This window comes from Anolis carolinensis, chromosome 4, assembly GCF_035594765.1.
Source record: "Anolis carolinensis isolate JA03-04 chromosome 4, rAnoCar3.1.pri, whole genome shotgun sequence".
Taxonomy (NCBI): domain Eukaryota; kingdom Metazoa; phylum Chordata; class Lepidosauria; order Squamata; family Dactyloidae; genus Anolis; species Anolis carolinensis.
Window position 1 is genome coordinate 167,333,610 of NC_085844.1, and position 17,502 is coordinate 167,351,111.

Consider the following 17,502-nt stretch of genomic DNA (forward strand, 5'->3'; position numbering starts at 1 on the left):
TTCTAAGCCATATCAGTTCACTCAAGCAGGAGGTTAACCCACAAGCACTGCTGAAGTCAGAGTAGTCCTTCAGTTAGAGTATATCCACGGATTCAATTATCTTTACCTGTATGCTAACTGGACTATTCAATAGATCATCTCTAGTCGATAGAATTCAAGCCCATGTACTCTGAGATACACAATACAATGGAAAAACAAATGAAATAATCACTAAGCAGTGCTAAGAATTGCATTCCTCTGTACTTACCTTCCCAATTGGCAGATTGGGAATTACCCCCAGTCTAACCCTTCCCTTGCAATATTGCTTAATTGTAGCATCATAGGGATTAAAAAGGTGGGTGGATTTCTTTAATGTGGATTTCTTTAATGTAACTTTTAAAGACTTGTCCTATAAAAGTCTACATAACTAAGAGATTAAATCCTGATAAATTAGCAATTGCTCAAAGTATCTGCTGCAAATGTCTCTTTGTTATCCATTGCAAAGAACAGCATGAGTGGATGCTGCTTTGGAAACCACTGCATGTTTTCTTGACTCTTGGAAATGACAGTATTCCTAGGGCCAATTCACCTAAACTGGACATTTGGATAAGGGGGCAAAGAGTTGTTGCCAAGGCAAGAGCACGTTACAGGCTGTGTGACTAGTCTGCTTTCTTTTCCCTTGTTTCCTTGTAATCCACTTCTGCATGGAGATTTAAGTCTGGAAAAACATTCAAAGACCTTTGAACAGCAGGACCAAAATCTCATAAAGCTTCAGGAGGATTTGAGTAGTGAAAGACACTTCTGTTTGCATGGCCAAGCTAATTGGTTCATAGGTTTCCTTAAAGCCAGTGTTCTCGCCAGTAAAAGCCAACATTCATATAAATAGGCTGTGAACATCTCAGCTCTATATTCAGTGCTGAATTCGGGAAAGTTCAAATCCTTTCTTCTGAAGAAAATGTCCAGCCAGTAAGTATCTTTTAAGATTTTCTCAGCATACAAATTAAATAAACAAGGGAGTGGAGTTGTGGTTGCCGTTTTTGTCAGGTGTAAAGACGTGCTGCCATTTATTATCCTTTTTCAATATTGCTAAAATTATCTGCAGGAGGATACTGAATATAAAAGCCAATAGGCAGCGCTGAAAGTTGGACATTCCTAAGAGAAACGAATTCCACTCCCCTTGGTTTTTTAAACCTAAATCTTTTACACAGAAGTGCATCAAATGAGCCTTCTATGTAATGGACAGAAAACTACTTCAGGTGTTCTCAAATGTTTTGCTGTCATTTGAGAGATGTAATTGTCCCCACAGAGTGGTACAGATCCGTATTTGAATCTTCAGTTTTCAAAGGTACAGTACTATGGAGCACAGAAGATTACTATTCCTCCCCTACTTCCCCCAAAAGTGGTCAATGCTCAACTGAGCAAGCATAGTTGGATACTGGGCAGGATGACCTGATATATACTTGTAAACCGCCCTGAGTCCCCTTCGGGGTGAGAGGGCAGGATATAAATGTCGCAAATAAATAAATAATTGCAATCATCCTTTGAATCAAATAGAGGAGAGGAGGGTATGCAAGAAAATTAAATTTGCTTTGAGGATCAAGATTGTCATGTTTCTGGAGTATCATGATTGGCACATGTAAGAAGAATCATTTACGCATTTAATCCTTATTTAATGTAATTTGGTCACAAGGAGGCAGACCACGTTTGGCTGAAGAAGAGTTATGAGATGCTAAATATAGTCAGTTTCTTTCTTGGCTGCCTTCCCTTCTTGTAAGTTAAAATCACACTGTTCCAGAAATTCACCAGTCCATCTGTACTCAAGAGGACTGACTAGTAGTGGTTATCTGGAAATTGCTACAAGATCATATGCTCTCCCCACAATTACTTGGACTTCCATTCATTGAAGTCAAATGAATTCTAGCCCAACTAAAAGTTATTCTTGCTCTCAAAAACATAGGGAATACAGAGTTGCTCACACTTGGCTTTCTTAACACTTTTTCAGAGTTGAACACCCAGCTGGTGGATACAAGAAACTCTTTGAGACCGTGGAGGAATTGGCCACACCAATAACTACACATGTCACAGGTCTGTTTCTGTCCTTTTCTATGCCAGTAGAAAGACTATATCAATTACCAGAGATACTATCCTAGAAAAATATTGAATTTCAACTTTATCACAATTTTCTGGTTATCAGCTTTTCACCTGAGCCATTTTGACAGCAAGTATTTTCAACAAGTGAATCAAACTACCATATTTTCTCTGAGTTGCTTCTGATTTCAGAGGCAACGCCTTTTCAATGGTGAATGAACCAATCAGTCAATTATTCATTTCCTTGTGAAATGAGTGTTTTCCCATAAGTGGAAGGGTATACATAACTTATCCTTAAACAACTGATGGAGAAAATGACCACTCATGTTTATGGACAAATTAACATCAAATTAGACACTCAAAAAAACTTCCTTACTTATTGGTTTGTGTTTATTATGTATGCCAATCCAAACAAAGATAATAAGACATATTAATGTTCTCAGGTTAGTTTTTGGAATGGTATTATCTTGAGCCATTATTATGTGGTTAGATACAATGTTTTCAAGCAAGCATGGGTTTTGTATAGAGTTCTTATATGGTACACAGCATATTATCATTCCTAACAATTTTTATTACTTGGGTGTATTTGCTATTTTTAAATCAAAGTTTGATTTAAGAAAAAAGTATTATTTTCCCAAGGTTTTTTTTTATATGGCAACAAGCCACATTCAAGGATAAGAATACCTTCCAAGGTTCCTTCCAGAAATCCATATAAATGTAAATAATGATAAGATTAGACTACCATGAAAAAGAATCAAGACTCGTTATTTTTAAAAATCAGTCCAACAGAATATTCAGTCCAGTAAAATGCTTCAGTGTAATAATAGTTTATAAAAGCATCAAACACAATAAATGGGGACAGAAATGTCACAGAGAACAAACAAGTCTTTAGGACTCTTCTAAAGACCCCTTGATGGAGCCTGGAGTGTATAAAATGTATATACACTGGAGTGTATAAAATGGAAATATCCTTCAGGCATCAGATTATTATATAAAGAGGAAGAGAGCTGTTTGTGGGGGTTTTGCCTTAGATGCCAAAAAACTTGGCTGACTTGATGTGTTGCATAACTTTATTAGGAAAGCTTCAAACAGCCAACTGAACTGGGTCACCCTGGTAAACTTCTACAAATGTAGTAGCACTGACCAATTTAAAAGAAAGAAAAAGAAAGCAAACACGTGTCCTGTTGAAAAACCATTTAAAAGCACACAGCTCCAAGTCTCAGGCTCTTCAGCATTTGACAACCCTGTTTTCTGTCTTTTCAACAGGCAGGATTCCAGTCTGGCTTAGAGGCAGTCTGCTCCGATGTGGGCCTGGTCTATTTGAAGTTGGTTCAGAGCCATTTTATCATTTGTTTGATGGACAAGCCCTTCTTCACAAGTTTGAAATTAAAGAGGGGCATGTCACTTATTACAGGAGGTAAGTACATGCTTACTGTTGTCAATAAAATTTGGTGCAACATCTCAGCTTCAACAACTCAGCTAATGCTAACTTTCTGTTTATAACAAAAATTATATGAAGTGTAAGTGAGAAATGAGATGTAGAGCTTGTATATCATTCACATAATGGATATTGGATGTGTCAGTGTCACACATATTACTATTATGTGATCCAGCTTAACGACATGAGTGACTATTGCATATAACCTTGAAAGAGCAAAGAATAACATTTGGATTGGTAACTTGCATGTGGGATCCATGCAGACCTTCTACAGTATGCCTTATTTTGAATTCTTTATAGGTTTATCCGCACTGATTGCTATGTAAGAGCAATTACTGAGAAAAGGATAGTCATAACAGAATTTGGAACATATGCTTATCCCGATCCATGCAAGAATATATTTTCCAGGTAAAAATTAAATTAAAATATATTACTGGCAGCTTAATTAATTGTTTACTTCATATGGTGGAAGAAATAATCTTTGTGCGCTCTATTTGGCAGATTTTTTACCTACTTCCAAGGCGTGGAAGTCACTGATAATGCTCTGGTTAATGTATATCCAGTGGGAGAAGATTTTTATGCCTGCACTGAGACAAACTTCTTAACAAAAATCAATCCGGATAATTTGGAAACACTCAAAAAGGTAATATATTGATGGATAAAAAACAAGAGATGAACAGGACTGGCGTATGGTGATATGAATCCTTTAAAATGAAAATTATTTTTCATCTCATACCTCAAACAATGAGCAATTGCAATAAATATTTTACAAAGTTCATGCTATCAGAATACATTAGTAAAAATGCCAAAAATGATGCTCTTGGAGTTGACAACAGAACCAAATGTCATTGAAAGGACAATTTTATGGTTATTAGCACTTCTGCATTCAGAGCTGCTTTTGTGATTTAGGGGGCCGGGCTGTGGCGCAGCTGTTGAGCAGCTGCCTTAAATCACTCTGACCATGAGGTCATGAGTTCGAGGCCAGCCCGTGGCGGGGTGAGCACCCGTCAATTAAAAATAAAAAATAGCCCCTGCTCGTTGCTGACCTAGCAACCCGAAAGATAGTTGCATCTATCAAGTAGGAGATAAGGTACCACTTATAAAGTGGGGAGGCAAGATTAACTAATTTACGATGTTGGAATGAGGAAGTGCCGTCAGTGTGGATGATGAAGCAGCTGCTCCCCCCTGTGGCCAGAATCGAACATCCCCTCAGAAGAACGTTAACTTGCCTCTGCGTGTGTCTCTCAGTCTCTGTTTGATGTGTTTATGGGCATTGAATGTTTGCCCTATCTGTGTTATAATGTGATCCGCCCTGAGTCCCCTTCGGGGTGAGAAGGGCGGAATATAAATACTGTAAATAAATAAATAAATTGACCATGTTAGGTTTATAGCTGAGGAAGTGCTATGGAGATCCACTAAATTGCCAAGAGTTTCCTATAAATATATCATAGTTGGTACTCCATTAGAGACCTTTCACAGGTGACATTTTAATAATAGCAACTTCCTTAGCAGAAACTTCCATAGCAACATAGGAAGCTGAATTATACTATGCCATCTAACCCAGAACTGTTAACAGAGACTAGCAGTGGGACTCCAGAATTTTAGATAGCAATTTTCCAGCTTGACTTGAAAAAGTGGGCTCTCTGTCACTGGACTGAGAGACTAAGGACTAAGACGGGTAGGGGAAATCGAAAAGAACCGTCTTACACCATTCCCTACCATCTTCCCCATCTTCTGCGATGGCCAGCCATCCCACGTCCTTTCAGCGCCTTTCCCCCTCTTCGCCCTACTTTCCCCTGCTTTCTCCAGTTTGGAGTTGGTTAGCACCCAACTCCTGAAGATGGTCTCTGAGCTGTTTTCATGTACTTAGGAAACAAAGCGCCTCGGAGTCCAACCAGAAGTACCCTTACATCATACGGCTCCATTTCCTAAGTGCAGGAAAATGGAGCCCAAAGACCATCTGATGAAGTCCTAAGATCTCTTTCGTCTTCAACTGCAACATCCACTATTCCAACCAAGGATATAGGAATTACCCACTGTCAAATCATTAAGTATTAATTTCTATTAGTAAATAACTATGAAACTAATTACTAGCATACCATTTGTTAATATTACATACACTGTTCAACAGTTTGTTGCATTACTTCTCACTTAATTGGTAAGAGAGCATAAAACTTGCACAATTCTACTTAAAATGCCTCTAAAACTCCTTTTAGAAATCAAAAACTAAAATTGTCATTAACTCATGCTTATAAATGTAACTTTGCTCCCCGTGTTTTGTTACTTTTGAAATTGCATTATTTTGATCTTGTCATTCAAACTGTACCTCAATACAAAATGTGTTTAGCTCATTACTTCCAGGTTCTGCCCATACTCATTCAGAATTAAGCCTCATGTTCTTATTCATCACTTCCATCATTTGGAAGTGACTTACATAAATATCTTCCTTTGACTTTTGGAAAAATACGTAAAAAATCCAAGGTTCTTGCCCCTGTCCGGGATAATTTATTCTTTTTTCTTTATTCCATGGAATTCCCACTACACGCCAAAGAATAAATCTTTGTTTCCAGCTGTGCGTGTATAGACTCCTTGAGTTTCCTCCTTCATTGCCAAAAACATTTTGTAAATATGGAAACTTTGGGGTTCCCAACATAGCCCGACATCCCACTGTTCTAGTGGTATGGTGCCATTTTGTTTTAACTCAGGAGAGTGAATAATGTATAGGTTATCACCAAGTGTGTTTTTACATACATGATACGTATAAAATGTCCCAAACAAATTAATGCCCTCCCTCAATTACACCTCTGTTATGTTCTTCAGGTGGACATCAGCAAAATTGTTTCAGTCAATGGAGTAACAGCACACCCCCACATTGAAAATGATGGAACAGTTTATAATATTGGCAACTGCTTTGGAAAGAATTTTTCTATTGCCTACAATATTGTACGAATTCCTCCCCTGCAAGCAGGTCTGTGCATTTCCAACCATGATCAGCAAACATTTGCATATTACAACATGGTCACTCTCCATGATTAAATTTGCCAACATTGTTTGTATTTGTTTTATTTGTCATAGGATTTCTACAACTTTTTTGTATCTCTGTTGTTGTGCGCCTTCAAATCATTTCAAATGTATGGTGATAATCAAAATGATTTTCTTTCTTATAATAACCCCAACTTTCAGAAATATGTTTGTGTCCAAAGACAGAACACTTATTTACATTTTTCTAGCTCAGTGGTTCTCAATCTGGGGTCCTCAGGTGTTTTTGGCCTATAACTCCCAGAAATCCCAGCCAGTTTACCAGCTGTTAGTATTTCTGGGAGTTGAAAGCCAAAAACATCTGGGGAACCGCTGATCTAGCTGCTGTCGAACTGCAACTCCCAGCAGCCCTAGCCATCATACTCAGTGATATGAAATGCTGGGAGTTGAAACCAACAATTTCTAAAGAGCTGGAATACACACTGAAATACAACACCCAGTTTCTTGTTTTTTAGTGTATCTACATAGTAACATTAATGTAATTTGACACCTCTTTTACTGCCATGGCTGAATGCTATGGAATCCTGGACATTGAAGTTTTATAAGATCTTTAGCTTTTCCTGCCAAAGAGTGCTGGTGTCTCACCAAACTACAACTCCCATGACTCCAAAGCATTGGGCCCTGGCAGATAAAGTGATGTCAAACTGCATTAATTCTACAACGTAGATGCACCCCTTGTCCGCAATGCTAAGCAATTAGCTTGGGTAAGAAAAATTGGTAGATGACATCTGCTCTCAAATGCTTTTTCAGACAGGAAAGATCCAATGACCAAGTGTGAGGTGGTGGTTCAGTTTCCTTGCAGTGACAGATTTAAGCCATCTTATGTACACAGGTAAATGTCAACTTCTTATAAAAATGAATTATTTTGCTTTTTGCAAAGCTTCCTAAAATGGGGGTATGTCATAAAATGAATCCACACTGAGAAATAGCAATTTCTAGAGATAGTTTCATCAGAGCAGGACAAGCCCAGTAAAACATATAGGATCCCAAAATGCAGCAGCACTAATATGCAGCAAAACATTATGCTTTAAATATTGGGTTCCCATAGGACTATTCTAGTTTTTAAAACATACCCATTTCTAGAAGAAATTTATTTTTTCCTAAATAAAAAGGCTTGTTGAGCTTTCATGTGATATTGACAAATTAACCATAATATACTAACTTAATCAGAAAGGGCATGTTAATTTTCCAAATAATTATAGCATACAGTTTTATAATGAGCCCCCAGATGGTGTAGTGGACTAAGTGACTTGAAGGTTGGGTTGCTGACCTGAAAGCTGCCAGGTTCGAATCCCACCTGGGGAGAGTGTGGATGAGCTCCCTCTATCAGCTCCAGCTCCATGCGGGGACATGAGAGAAGCCTCCCACAAGGATGGTAAAAACATCAAAACATCCGGGCGTCCCCTGGGCAACGTCCTTGCAGACGGCCAATTCTCTCACTCCAGAAGCAACTCCGGTTGCTCCTGACACGAAAAAAAAAAGTTTTATAATGTCATTTACATCTATGCAAATAACAAACAACACTCAACCATGTTTCCTAACAGTTTTGGACTGACTCCAAACTACTTGGTGTTTGTGGAAACTCCAGTAAAAATTAACTTGCTCAAGTTCCTTTCTTCCTGGAGTCTTTGGGGAGCCAATTACATGGACTGTTTTGAATCCAATGAAAGCATGGGGGTAAGTGATGCTGTGCCGTGATCTCACTCTCTTGCTTTCTCTGCAAATTATGCAGGAGATACAATTTTATTGTTTGAAACTGTTCAAAGATGCTTTTTTAAAAAAGGTCTGGATGCATGTAGCTGACAAGAAAAAGGGGAAATACCTCAACATCAAATACAGGACTTCACCCTTCAACCTCTTCCATCATATTAATACCTATGAAGAGAATGGATTTCTGATTGTAGATCTCTGCACTTGGAAGGGGTAAGTTCTGACACAGAAAATTACACCCTAAGGTCCTCCATGTCAGGAGTTTGAGAGGTACTGAACTGCGTCTTATGTTTTTTTATTCTGTTATTCTTCTCATGTGTGTTGTTGTTCTTGTTGTGTGCCTTAAAATTGTTTTTAATTTATGGCGATTCAAAGGTGAACTTTGCATGAGGTTTTCTGAGGCTGAGAGTGAGGTTACTCACTAGTTTCCCATGGCCAAGCGGAGAATCAAACTTTGGCTTCCAGAGTCATAGCACAATTATTATACCATGCAGCTTCAGAAATTACCAGTTCAAATGCACAAACCAGTTCATATGAACAATCATGGAGTAATTCTGCTCCACACAAAAGGAAGTAAGTATGGGACCACACAAGCAAAGGGCAGCTTTTTAAAAATTTGTACAATTAAATATCCCACTTTTCCCAATGAGTTTAAGGTCTGTGGTACTCCTCCTCCTGTGAATTTCAAAAGGGCTGAGCAAGGGACTGAACAAATATCTCCCAACTTCCAGTCCAACATTCAAACCATTCAAGTGTGGTGTAGAAGGCTGAACTGGATTCAAATATAGAACTATGTTACATCCCACTAGCTGCTTATTTTCAACACACTGTGGTGTTTTTGTCTTTGTGCAGGTATGAGTTCATTTATAACTACTTATATTTAGCCAATTTACGAGATAACTGGGAGGAAGTGAAGAAACATGCACAAAAAGCTCCTCAACCTGAAGTTCGGCGATATGTCCTTCCTCTAAATATAGAAAAGGTAACCTATTCATCTATGGCATATTTTAACAAGGATATTTTTGAAGTGGAATTTAATTTCTTCACACTGAACTTCAACATTAGCTGACAGTGTAGGTAAGATACATTTTAGTCAACTCCTGCAGGTCTATAAACTATCTGGTCAGTTTGAACTTTCATAGAGTCAAATATGAACACTAGTGCTATTTTGCTATTTCTGCGTTGAAAGTTATGGCTTTCTCATTTTCCACTTCCAGAATCAATAATAATAATAATAATAACAACAACAACAACAACAACAACAACAACTTTATTTTTATATCCCGCCCCATCTCCCCGGAGGGACTCGGGGCGGCTTACATGGGGCCTAGCCCGATAAAACAATCAAATATCAATGATACAACAATAAAACAATTATACCAATAAAACCTCAATTATCAGTAAAACAATCAATAAAATCGACATGAAGCATACAATATTAAAACAGGAGACTAATTCATAAAACCCAGTACAGAATGTGCCGGAATGGGGAAGGTATTTCACGGTTGAAATGGACAATAAAGTGCAAAATAACATTGGCAACACCTCAAGAATGGGGCTATTATAAAATGGGCAGATAGATCAGTCCAACAACAAATTAAGTGTCAAAGGCCTTTTGGAAGAGCCAGGTTTTTAACCTCCTTCGGAAGGAGAGGAGGGTAGGGGCCTGCCTGATCTCTCTAGGAAGCGAGTTCCAAAGCCGGGGGGGCACGACAGAGAAGGCCCTCTCTCTCGTCCCCACCAACCGTGACTGCGAGGGTGGTGGGAGCGAGAGGAGGGCCTCCCCCAACAAGCGAAGAGAACATGACATTACTATACTGCATGTACATGGTGTACATTTTTACCCATAAAGTGTACGCAAAGATACATTACACTATTAAGTTCTTGTTGATGGGTGAACAAATCAGGCTATAAGTTGGTGAATTCTATCACATTATCCTTTCATAGGAATGTTGAACCTTTCCAAGGAAAAAGAGCCACAGATGAATTCATCCCGGAGAAAGCAGATTTTGAAATGAGCCTATTCAAACTTGATCCTAAATGTATAAATAGACCCTTAATTCTGTTCCTAAGTCACACTGTTAGGATCAAGGGTGAAACACATGAGAATAGCTTCATTCTCTCCTTGTTCATTTACAGAAATATAAAGCTGCTATTTTCCTCATTAGCTTACCTTTCTTTCATGTAGGCTGATACAGGCAAAAACCTAATCACACTGCCCAATACCACAGCTACTGCCACTCTGAACAGTGACGAAACCATTTGGCTAGAGCCAGAAGTCATTTTTTCAGGGCCCCGTCAAGGTAAGACCAACCTCCGTCAAAAACAACCAAAGCAGCTTGGTGAGGAAATGCAAATAATTCACTAATATTTGTTTTGTTTTATAGCTTTTGAGTTCCCACAAATAAACTATACAAAGTATTCTGGGAAACCATACACATTTGCATACGGCTTAGGATTGAATCACTTTGTTCCAGACAGGGTAAGCATTATATGGATGTTCATCAAACCATTTCAAATGGACATATGTAAAATAAGCTAACACTTGCTAAAAAGCAAACATGGATACAAATCTGATCAGGGCTAACAGTAGTATGAAAATGTGAAGTCGCACTGCAGTGCCCAATCTGAACACTATTTTTGATACTTGTTTTGTTGTTTTATCAAAGTGCCCAGAAGAAACTTGAATACATTATAAGATCCAATTATCTGTTTAACTCAAACATGAAGTATATCTTAATCCCTCCACTTCCTACATGAAAATATTATGTATATGCCCAAGTTGACAAATGCAAATATGCTTTACATAAAAATGTATCAACAATTGGTACCTTCTGATACTATAACATAATAAGCAATATATAAGCCATGCAAAAAAGAGAATAAATTTTATCACCGGTAATGGATCAAATCCAAACCCTATCAAGTTCTTCTTCTTGTTGTTCACTAGAACAAACTATACTCGGTAATGCCAATTTATATTTATTCTAAGGCCCAAATCTTTATTTCTGAATCAATTAAATCACATCAGAACCCTTGTCCTCTACCATTATATTACCATGCCTTTGGAACAGTTATTACCATATTCCAAGAGTGAGCCAAATATTTGAATATGGATAAACATTTTGCATGAATTTAAGGTATTAATAATGATAATGACTCTTATTTGTCTAAACAGTTTACATATGTGAATAATAAATTAACAAAAGTTAATGTTTCACCTATAATCTCTTTCTAGCTTTGCAAGATAAATATTAAAACTAGAGAAACTTGGGTATGGCAAGAACCAGATGCATACCCCTCGGAACCAATTTTTGTTTCTCACCCCGATGCCCTAGAAGAGGATGATGGTAATCTATTTTCAGTTTTCAAAAAATTTTCACAAGGGAAGTTTTTGATGGCCAGCCAATGTGGTGCAGTGGTTTTGATTGTTGGACTAGAACTGCTTAAGACCCAAAGTTAAATGCCTACTCAACAATGGAAACCACTGGGTGACCTTGGACATCTCATACTGTTTTGACCTTTGCAGAAGGCAGTGACAAACCTCCCCTCCTCCTTTCCAACAAAACTTCATGATAGTTCAGTGGTTATTTAATAGGGGCATGCAGGCTTTACAGTAAGCCCCTAATAAAAATTTCAACTGCAGTCTCTCTACAGAGAAGCGTATGAAGAAAGCCATTATTAAAAATGGCTGCCACCACTGTGCTCCACCTCAGGCACCCCAAATGGCTCCCCTACATTGCTATTCAGGTCAAAAAAGGCAATGAGGGAGGGAGAACTGCCTTTCTTTCTCTGGTTTTAGCAAGAGATGGGCAATATGATGGGAGTGCTTCTTACCTCTGCTTCGCATCATTGCCTTCATGCTGGGTCCCTATTTCAGCACTGCTGCACGTATAAGTCGATTTTTTTGTCAAAGATTTTCAACTTATCCAAAAGTATATAAGGCAGTGATTTATTCTTAGTGTTTATCAAAACTTGAGGTAACACATATTCCATTCCTTCCTTTCCTTTCCTTTCCTTTATTTTTTTAGGTGTTGTTCTGAGCATTATCGTTAGCCCTGGCAATGGACCAAAACCTGCCTATCTTTTGATCTTGAGCGCAAAGGACATGAGTGAAGTCGCCCGGGCAGAAGTGGACATAAATATCCCAGTTACTTTCCATGGCTTTTTCAAAAAAGCATGATGGCTTTTCATTAGGCCTATGATGAGAGTCTCCCTTTCTGGATAAAAAAAGCCCACCCCTGAATCCTAAACTCTGCCTAAGGTTTCTAAAATTAGTTCACATTTCAATATACATTTACAGAATGCAGGCATACTTTTGTAAACCATGTTAATGTAGTCTAAATAAATGTATATGCAAATTGACAGTATTTTATTACTAATCTGAAAGATGGAAAATCGTATAAAACAGAGCATCAATATTACACTGTCAAAATACTTTCACTGATTATTCTATGACCTAGGGGTTTGATTCATTAGTAAGATACAGACATGATCCTTCAGGTTTTAAAACCAAGGGACTGGGGAAGGGAGACACATTCTTTTCAGCAGATAACATTCTCATATAAACGGAGGATTAGGAAGTTGCAATTTACCATTTATCAAAATAATCAGCTCAGATACAAATTGAGAATTCTAATTCTGCTAAGCATGATGAATTCATACACTTTAAGACAATAGGGCTAATACATAAAATCATTACATTACAGTACGTTTGAAAAACCTTCCCTCAATTCTGAGGGGAAAATATCCATTTATTCTTATTGGCAATAAGGATTAACTCAAGAATCTTTCTTGCATAAAAGGCAATCTTCATCTTCAAGATAGATGCAAAATTCTGTCAGAATTACAAAAATCAATGAAAACTGTTTGTCGTATCCTTGAAAACAGCTCTCCATTTCCTGCCTTATCCACAGCTTCAATCACCTAAGCTACCCATATTTCCTCTATCAGTTGTCACAGTTGGAAATACTGTTTTACTTCAGTTAGTCAAGAGTAATCTCTTCATGATGAATTCAGCACCCTTTTCTGGGTCTTTCAGAGGTCTAACAATTTTTGTTTTGGCTGATTAGTCTACTTGCTCATATTTTTACACTGTCCTTCTGTATTTATTTTTATTCCCCAACCCAAAATATTAATGTAAACTGCCTTCAATCTTGGGAAAGCATCTAACAAATAATTGAGTAAGAATTTCATGATCACGTTTCATATACGATTGAGATATCTTGCCAATGAAGTACAAAGCACAATGAAGAACTGACACATCTCTTGAAACCAGCTACTTTTAAATACTTCAATATCATAATGATATTGTGTTGCATTAAAATACAACTTCTGAGCATTTGGTATCAATGTAGTCAAATGTTCACATTCTATTAGTTAAATGTAGGCATTCCTGCTCACATTCTTAAGACAGACATAGGTAGCCACTGCGGGGACATGACTTGGTGTTTCTGCTGTTTTATAATTCTTAAACACTGTGCAATAACCTGCCAAAATACAAAAATACATCGGTAAGAATATTATAGATAAGTACTTTGAGCACAGTGCTGTCATTAAACTATTTAAAACAATTGTCATTGCTCAAATCAATACAAAACTATGTTTTAAGTTAGCCTGTGAAGACAACGTGAGATGGGAAATCTTCACAAGCATCTTCACTCCCAAAGTTCTTTAGTATAAATGATAAATTGCCTTTGAAAAGAAATATGAAAAAGCCTTACATAAGCTTCTTGTTCCTCCAACTAAGAAGTAAAACCTTATCTCTTTGCTACTTCTCCATTACCATCTTGAAGCTACAAGTTATTGTACTCCCAACTAAGAATTAAAATTGTTTGCCTTTGCTACTTCTCCATTTACTTCTTGAAGCTACAGCCTAGTTGTCATCATTACAGAGAGAACATAAGATCAAAAGGAAGGGACAATAATCTAAACATCCTTGGTGGAAAAAATAAGGAATTTCAAAAGTTATAGTAGGTTATACATTTCTAGGCAAGTCACCAGTTTAGACATTCATAAAGGAAATAAAAACAAAGGCACAAAAGAAACTTCATACTGTTGGTAATGGTAGATCAGAAAATAGGACAGATTAGACAACACTATTTAATATACAAGATATATGGAATAAAACTAATTAGTATTAAAATTATTCAACATAAGAATGGGAGAGATGAATTATGTGATCATAACAAAAAAGAGCAAGTGCTGTGAAAAATCATGAACAAAATTTTGGGGCTAGGAAGGCATGGGCAAAAGGAAATATTTATACAAGCATACACAAATAATAGAGCATACCTTCCTTGAATTCTGAGGCAGGATTACACCATCATCCCAAATCCTGGCTGTAGAGTAAAATGCATTGCTTTCTTTCTTTAGCCTGGGAAGAAACAAATTTTAGTAAGAATATTTTTAAAAGAGAAGGTAGCATTTTAATCTCTACGTAAAATTACAAATAACTCTTTAGAGATTCTTTCTCCTAAAGGGAAGTGATACAAATTACACATCGCCTCAGGAGAACTGTACTTTCCACCTACATAACCGTGAAGCCAACAGGAAACTGAAAGTTACTTGGGAAGGCCAAGAGCCCGAACACTGTTTCCATCCTAAATATCTTGGTATCACCTTAGACCGAACACTAACATATAGGAAACACTGTATGAACACCAAGCACAAAGTAGCTGCATGCAATAACATCCTGTGGAAACTGACTGGCAGTGCATGGGGTGCAGACCCACAAGTAATAAGAACATCAGCCCTGGCCTTGTCTTTCTCAACTGCAGAGTACGCCTGTCCTGTTTGGCACAAGTCTGCCCATGCGAAGCAGGCGGACATAGCACCGAACGAAACATGTAGAATAATCACAGGATGCCTTAAACCTATACCTGTAGCTAAACTCTATAAGCTAGCTGGCATTGCCCCCCCTGATGTGCGACAGGAAGTTGCTGCTAACTGTGAGAGAAATAAGGTCGAACATTGTGAAAGCCACCCACTGCATGACTATCAGCCTACTCCCACCAGACTCAAATCAAGGAAGGGCTTCATGAGAATCACCACTCCTCTTGATGTTTCCCCAGCAACAGCGAGGGTGTCCCTCTGGGCAGCTAAACCTGGCAATTCCAACTGGATGGCCCCCCATGAGGGTCTGCCTCCAGGGGCAAACCAAGAATGGGCAACTTGGAAGTCCCTAAATAGACTAAGAAGCGGAGTGGGCAGATCAAAAGACAACCTGGCAAGATGGCACTATCTGGAGGAATCCTCCACCTTGTATGACTGTGGAGCTGAACAAACAACTCCTCATATATATGCTTGCCCACAATGCCCTGCCTCATGCACGGAGGAGGAGTTGTTTAAAGCTACGGATAATGCGATTGCTGTTGCCCGCTTTTGGTCCAAAACTATTTAGCTGTTTGTGATTCCTTTATTTTTATTACTTTTAAACTTATTTATTATGCAATGCTTTTGACACAAAATAAATAAATAAGGAGAACAACAAAAACACACAAAGACTTAATATATGTAAACACCTGGATTTTGAATTTAAACAAAAGACATACATTTTATTTTGAAAAGATAACATAATAGGCACTTGAAGCAAAGAGGATCCAAACAGAAATTTCAGTACTATTAATACTGAAGGATTTGGAAGTTTTTAAAATCTACATACTTTTCCTTTAAAAGATGATTTTCTGTTTCTGAACTGTCATCATCCCAAGTTGCTGAGAATGTGGGCAAATGTCTTGAATCCACAAGGGCAATTTTTGCATTAGGCCAAAGGAACAGGAAGTTTGGATCAAATGATCTCCCACACTGAATACAAACAACACAAAACCAACGGAATTAAGAAATTAGATAATCCTCTTTAAAACAGCTGAACTATTTCTTCAAAAGAAGACAATAAAAAGCCTGTCTGTTTAAGTTTAAAAACACAGCTTTCCTGACTCAGCAGCCACAACAACTAAAATATTAGAAGTAATGACGTAAGCCTTTGCGGGTTTCACAGTATTGTATTCTGACAGGTATGGATCTAAATTATATACTGAGGAATACCCACATTGAGAACACAATATTTTGTCACACTTTTATGCAGTTATTTCCTGCAAACCAGTGAGAGTGACCCACTAGAAAATATATATGAAATTATTTAATATATATAATCCAACTAAGAACCATACTTCCAGCGTCAGAGGTCCACAGAAATTTCCCATGTGTACCATTTTAAAGTTACACTACGATTCCAATAGCCACTTTTACTTTTTTTTTATTTATTACATTTATACCCAATTGTTTTCCCCACATAAAACAAACTCAAGATAGTTACATATTCTTAGCATTGATAAATCCCATTGATAGTCCCAATCAGAGGAGGCTGAAACACTGGATTATAGAGAAGGGTCGACTGATCGTTCAACAACTGATTCAATGATCCTGTTCTAATTGGAATATATTCTAATGTTTCCAAGGTGGACATCTAAAATAATTTTAACATCTCCATTTTCTAGCACAAAGCAGTGTGTAGCATAGACACAAAAACGTGCCAAAATAATTGCCTAATGAGGTAATAAGTGCAAGTAATCATATCAACACTTGTCTGAATTCTGTGTAATACAACTTTACTTACATTAATGCAATGAAACTTTAGTCAAATGTAAACATTGGTTCCTCATTTAATGCATTTCAAAGACTGCTCACCAGCAAAGTGTCAAAGAACAGTTGTATGTTATAAGCTGCAAGTTGATTATCTCCAGTTATGACCTAATGAGTGATCATACTGAAAGATCTCACCATAGCATAGGAGTCATTTCCATAGCAGCCACCAACGACAAGGGTGATCTTGGGAACAGCAGCACAAGCAACTGCAGACATCATGGAGGCATGTGCCTTTAATCTGTTAGCATGGTCCACTGCCTAAATTAAAATGCAAAGTGTTGCCATAGAATCACAGAATTGGAAGAGATTGCAAAGGCTATCCAGTCCAACCCAATTCCACCATGCAGGAACACACAATCAAAGCACTTCCCAAAGATGGCCATCCATCCTCTTTAAAAAAAAAAAGCTCAAGCAAAGATTCCACCACATTCCAAGGCAGTGTATCCTGCTGTGAAATAACTCTTAGCCATCAAAAATGCCATAGATTTATATTTACATATCAAAGTTATCTCATGTTCTTTGTGGTCTCAAAATGTAATAGTCAGAATATCCTTTAAAATGAGACTGTTTTACCAATGCAAGGTGAAAAAGAAATAGATGGG

The 17,502-nt window shown here is 37.6% G+C and overlaps 2 protein-coding genes across 5 annotated transcripts in view; one reads left to right on the plus strand and one right to left on the minus strand.

Moving 5' to 3' along the window:
• Positions 1-765: 765 nt before the first annotated feature.
• rpe65 (retinoid isomerohydrolase RPE65) lies at positions 766-14,100 on the plus strand. Of its 2 annotated transcripts, XM_003225837.4 has the most exons (14): positions 790-945; positions 1,982-2,064; positions 3,334-3,484; positions 3,806-3,913; positions 4,007-4,148; positions 6,326-6,473; positions 7,295-7,376; positions 8,089-8,221; positions 8,328-8,467; positions 9,107-9,236; positions 10,443-10,557; positions 10,642-10,736; positions 11,493-11,604; positions 12,286-14,100. In XM_003225837.4, the coding sequence occupies exons 1-14, from the start codon at positions 935-937 to the stop codon at positions 12,435-12,437; spliced, it is 1,602 nt and encodes a 533-aa protein (XP_003225885.1). In that variant the 5' UTR covers positions 790-934; the 3' UTR covers positions 12,438-14,100. The 2 variants fall into 2 exon arrangements, with proteins under 2 accessions (XP_062834245.1, XP_003225885.1); XM_062978175.1 differs by lacking the exons at positions 9,107-9,236; positions 10,443-10,557; positions 10,642-10,736; positions 11,493-11,604; positions 12,286-14,100 and having other exon boundaries at positions 766-945; positions 8,311-8,449.
• LOC100555942 (methylcrotonoyl-CoA carboxylase beta chain, mitochondrial) overlaps positions 9,509-17,502 on the minus strand; it is a 52,975-nt gene continuing 44,981 nt past the window's right edge. For all 3 annotated transcript variants that reach the window (XM_062978170.1, XM_062978171.1, XM_062978169.1), the window contains exons 10-13: positions 17,036-17,158; positions 15,918-16,060; positions 14,549-14,630; positions 9,509-13,743 (exon numbers count right to left, since the gene is read on the minus strand). In XM_062978170.1, the coding sequence (XP_062834240.1) occupies positions 13,654-13,743; positions 14,549-14,630; positions 15,918-16,060; positions 17,036-17,158 (438 nt within the window). In that variant the 3' untranslated portion in view covers positions 9,509-13,653. The remainder of the gene's footprint in view (positions 13,744-14,548; positions 14,631-15,917; positions 16,061-17,035; positions 17,159-17,502) is intronic.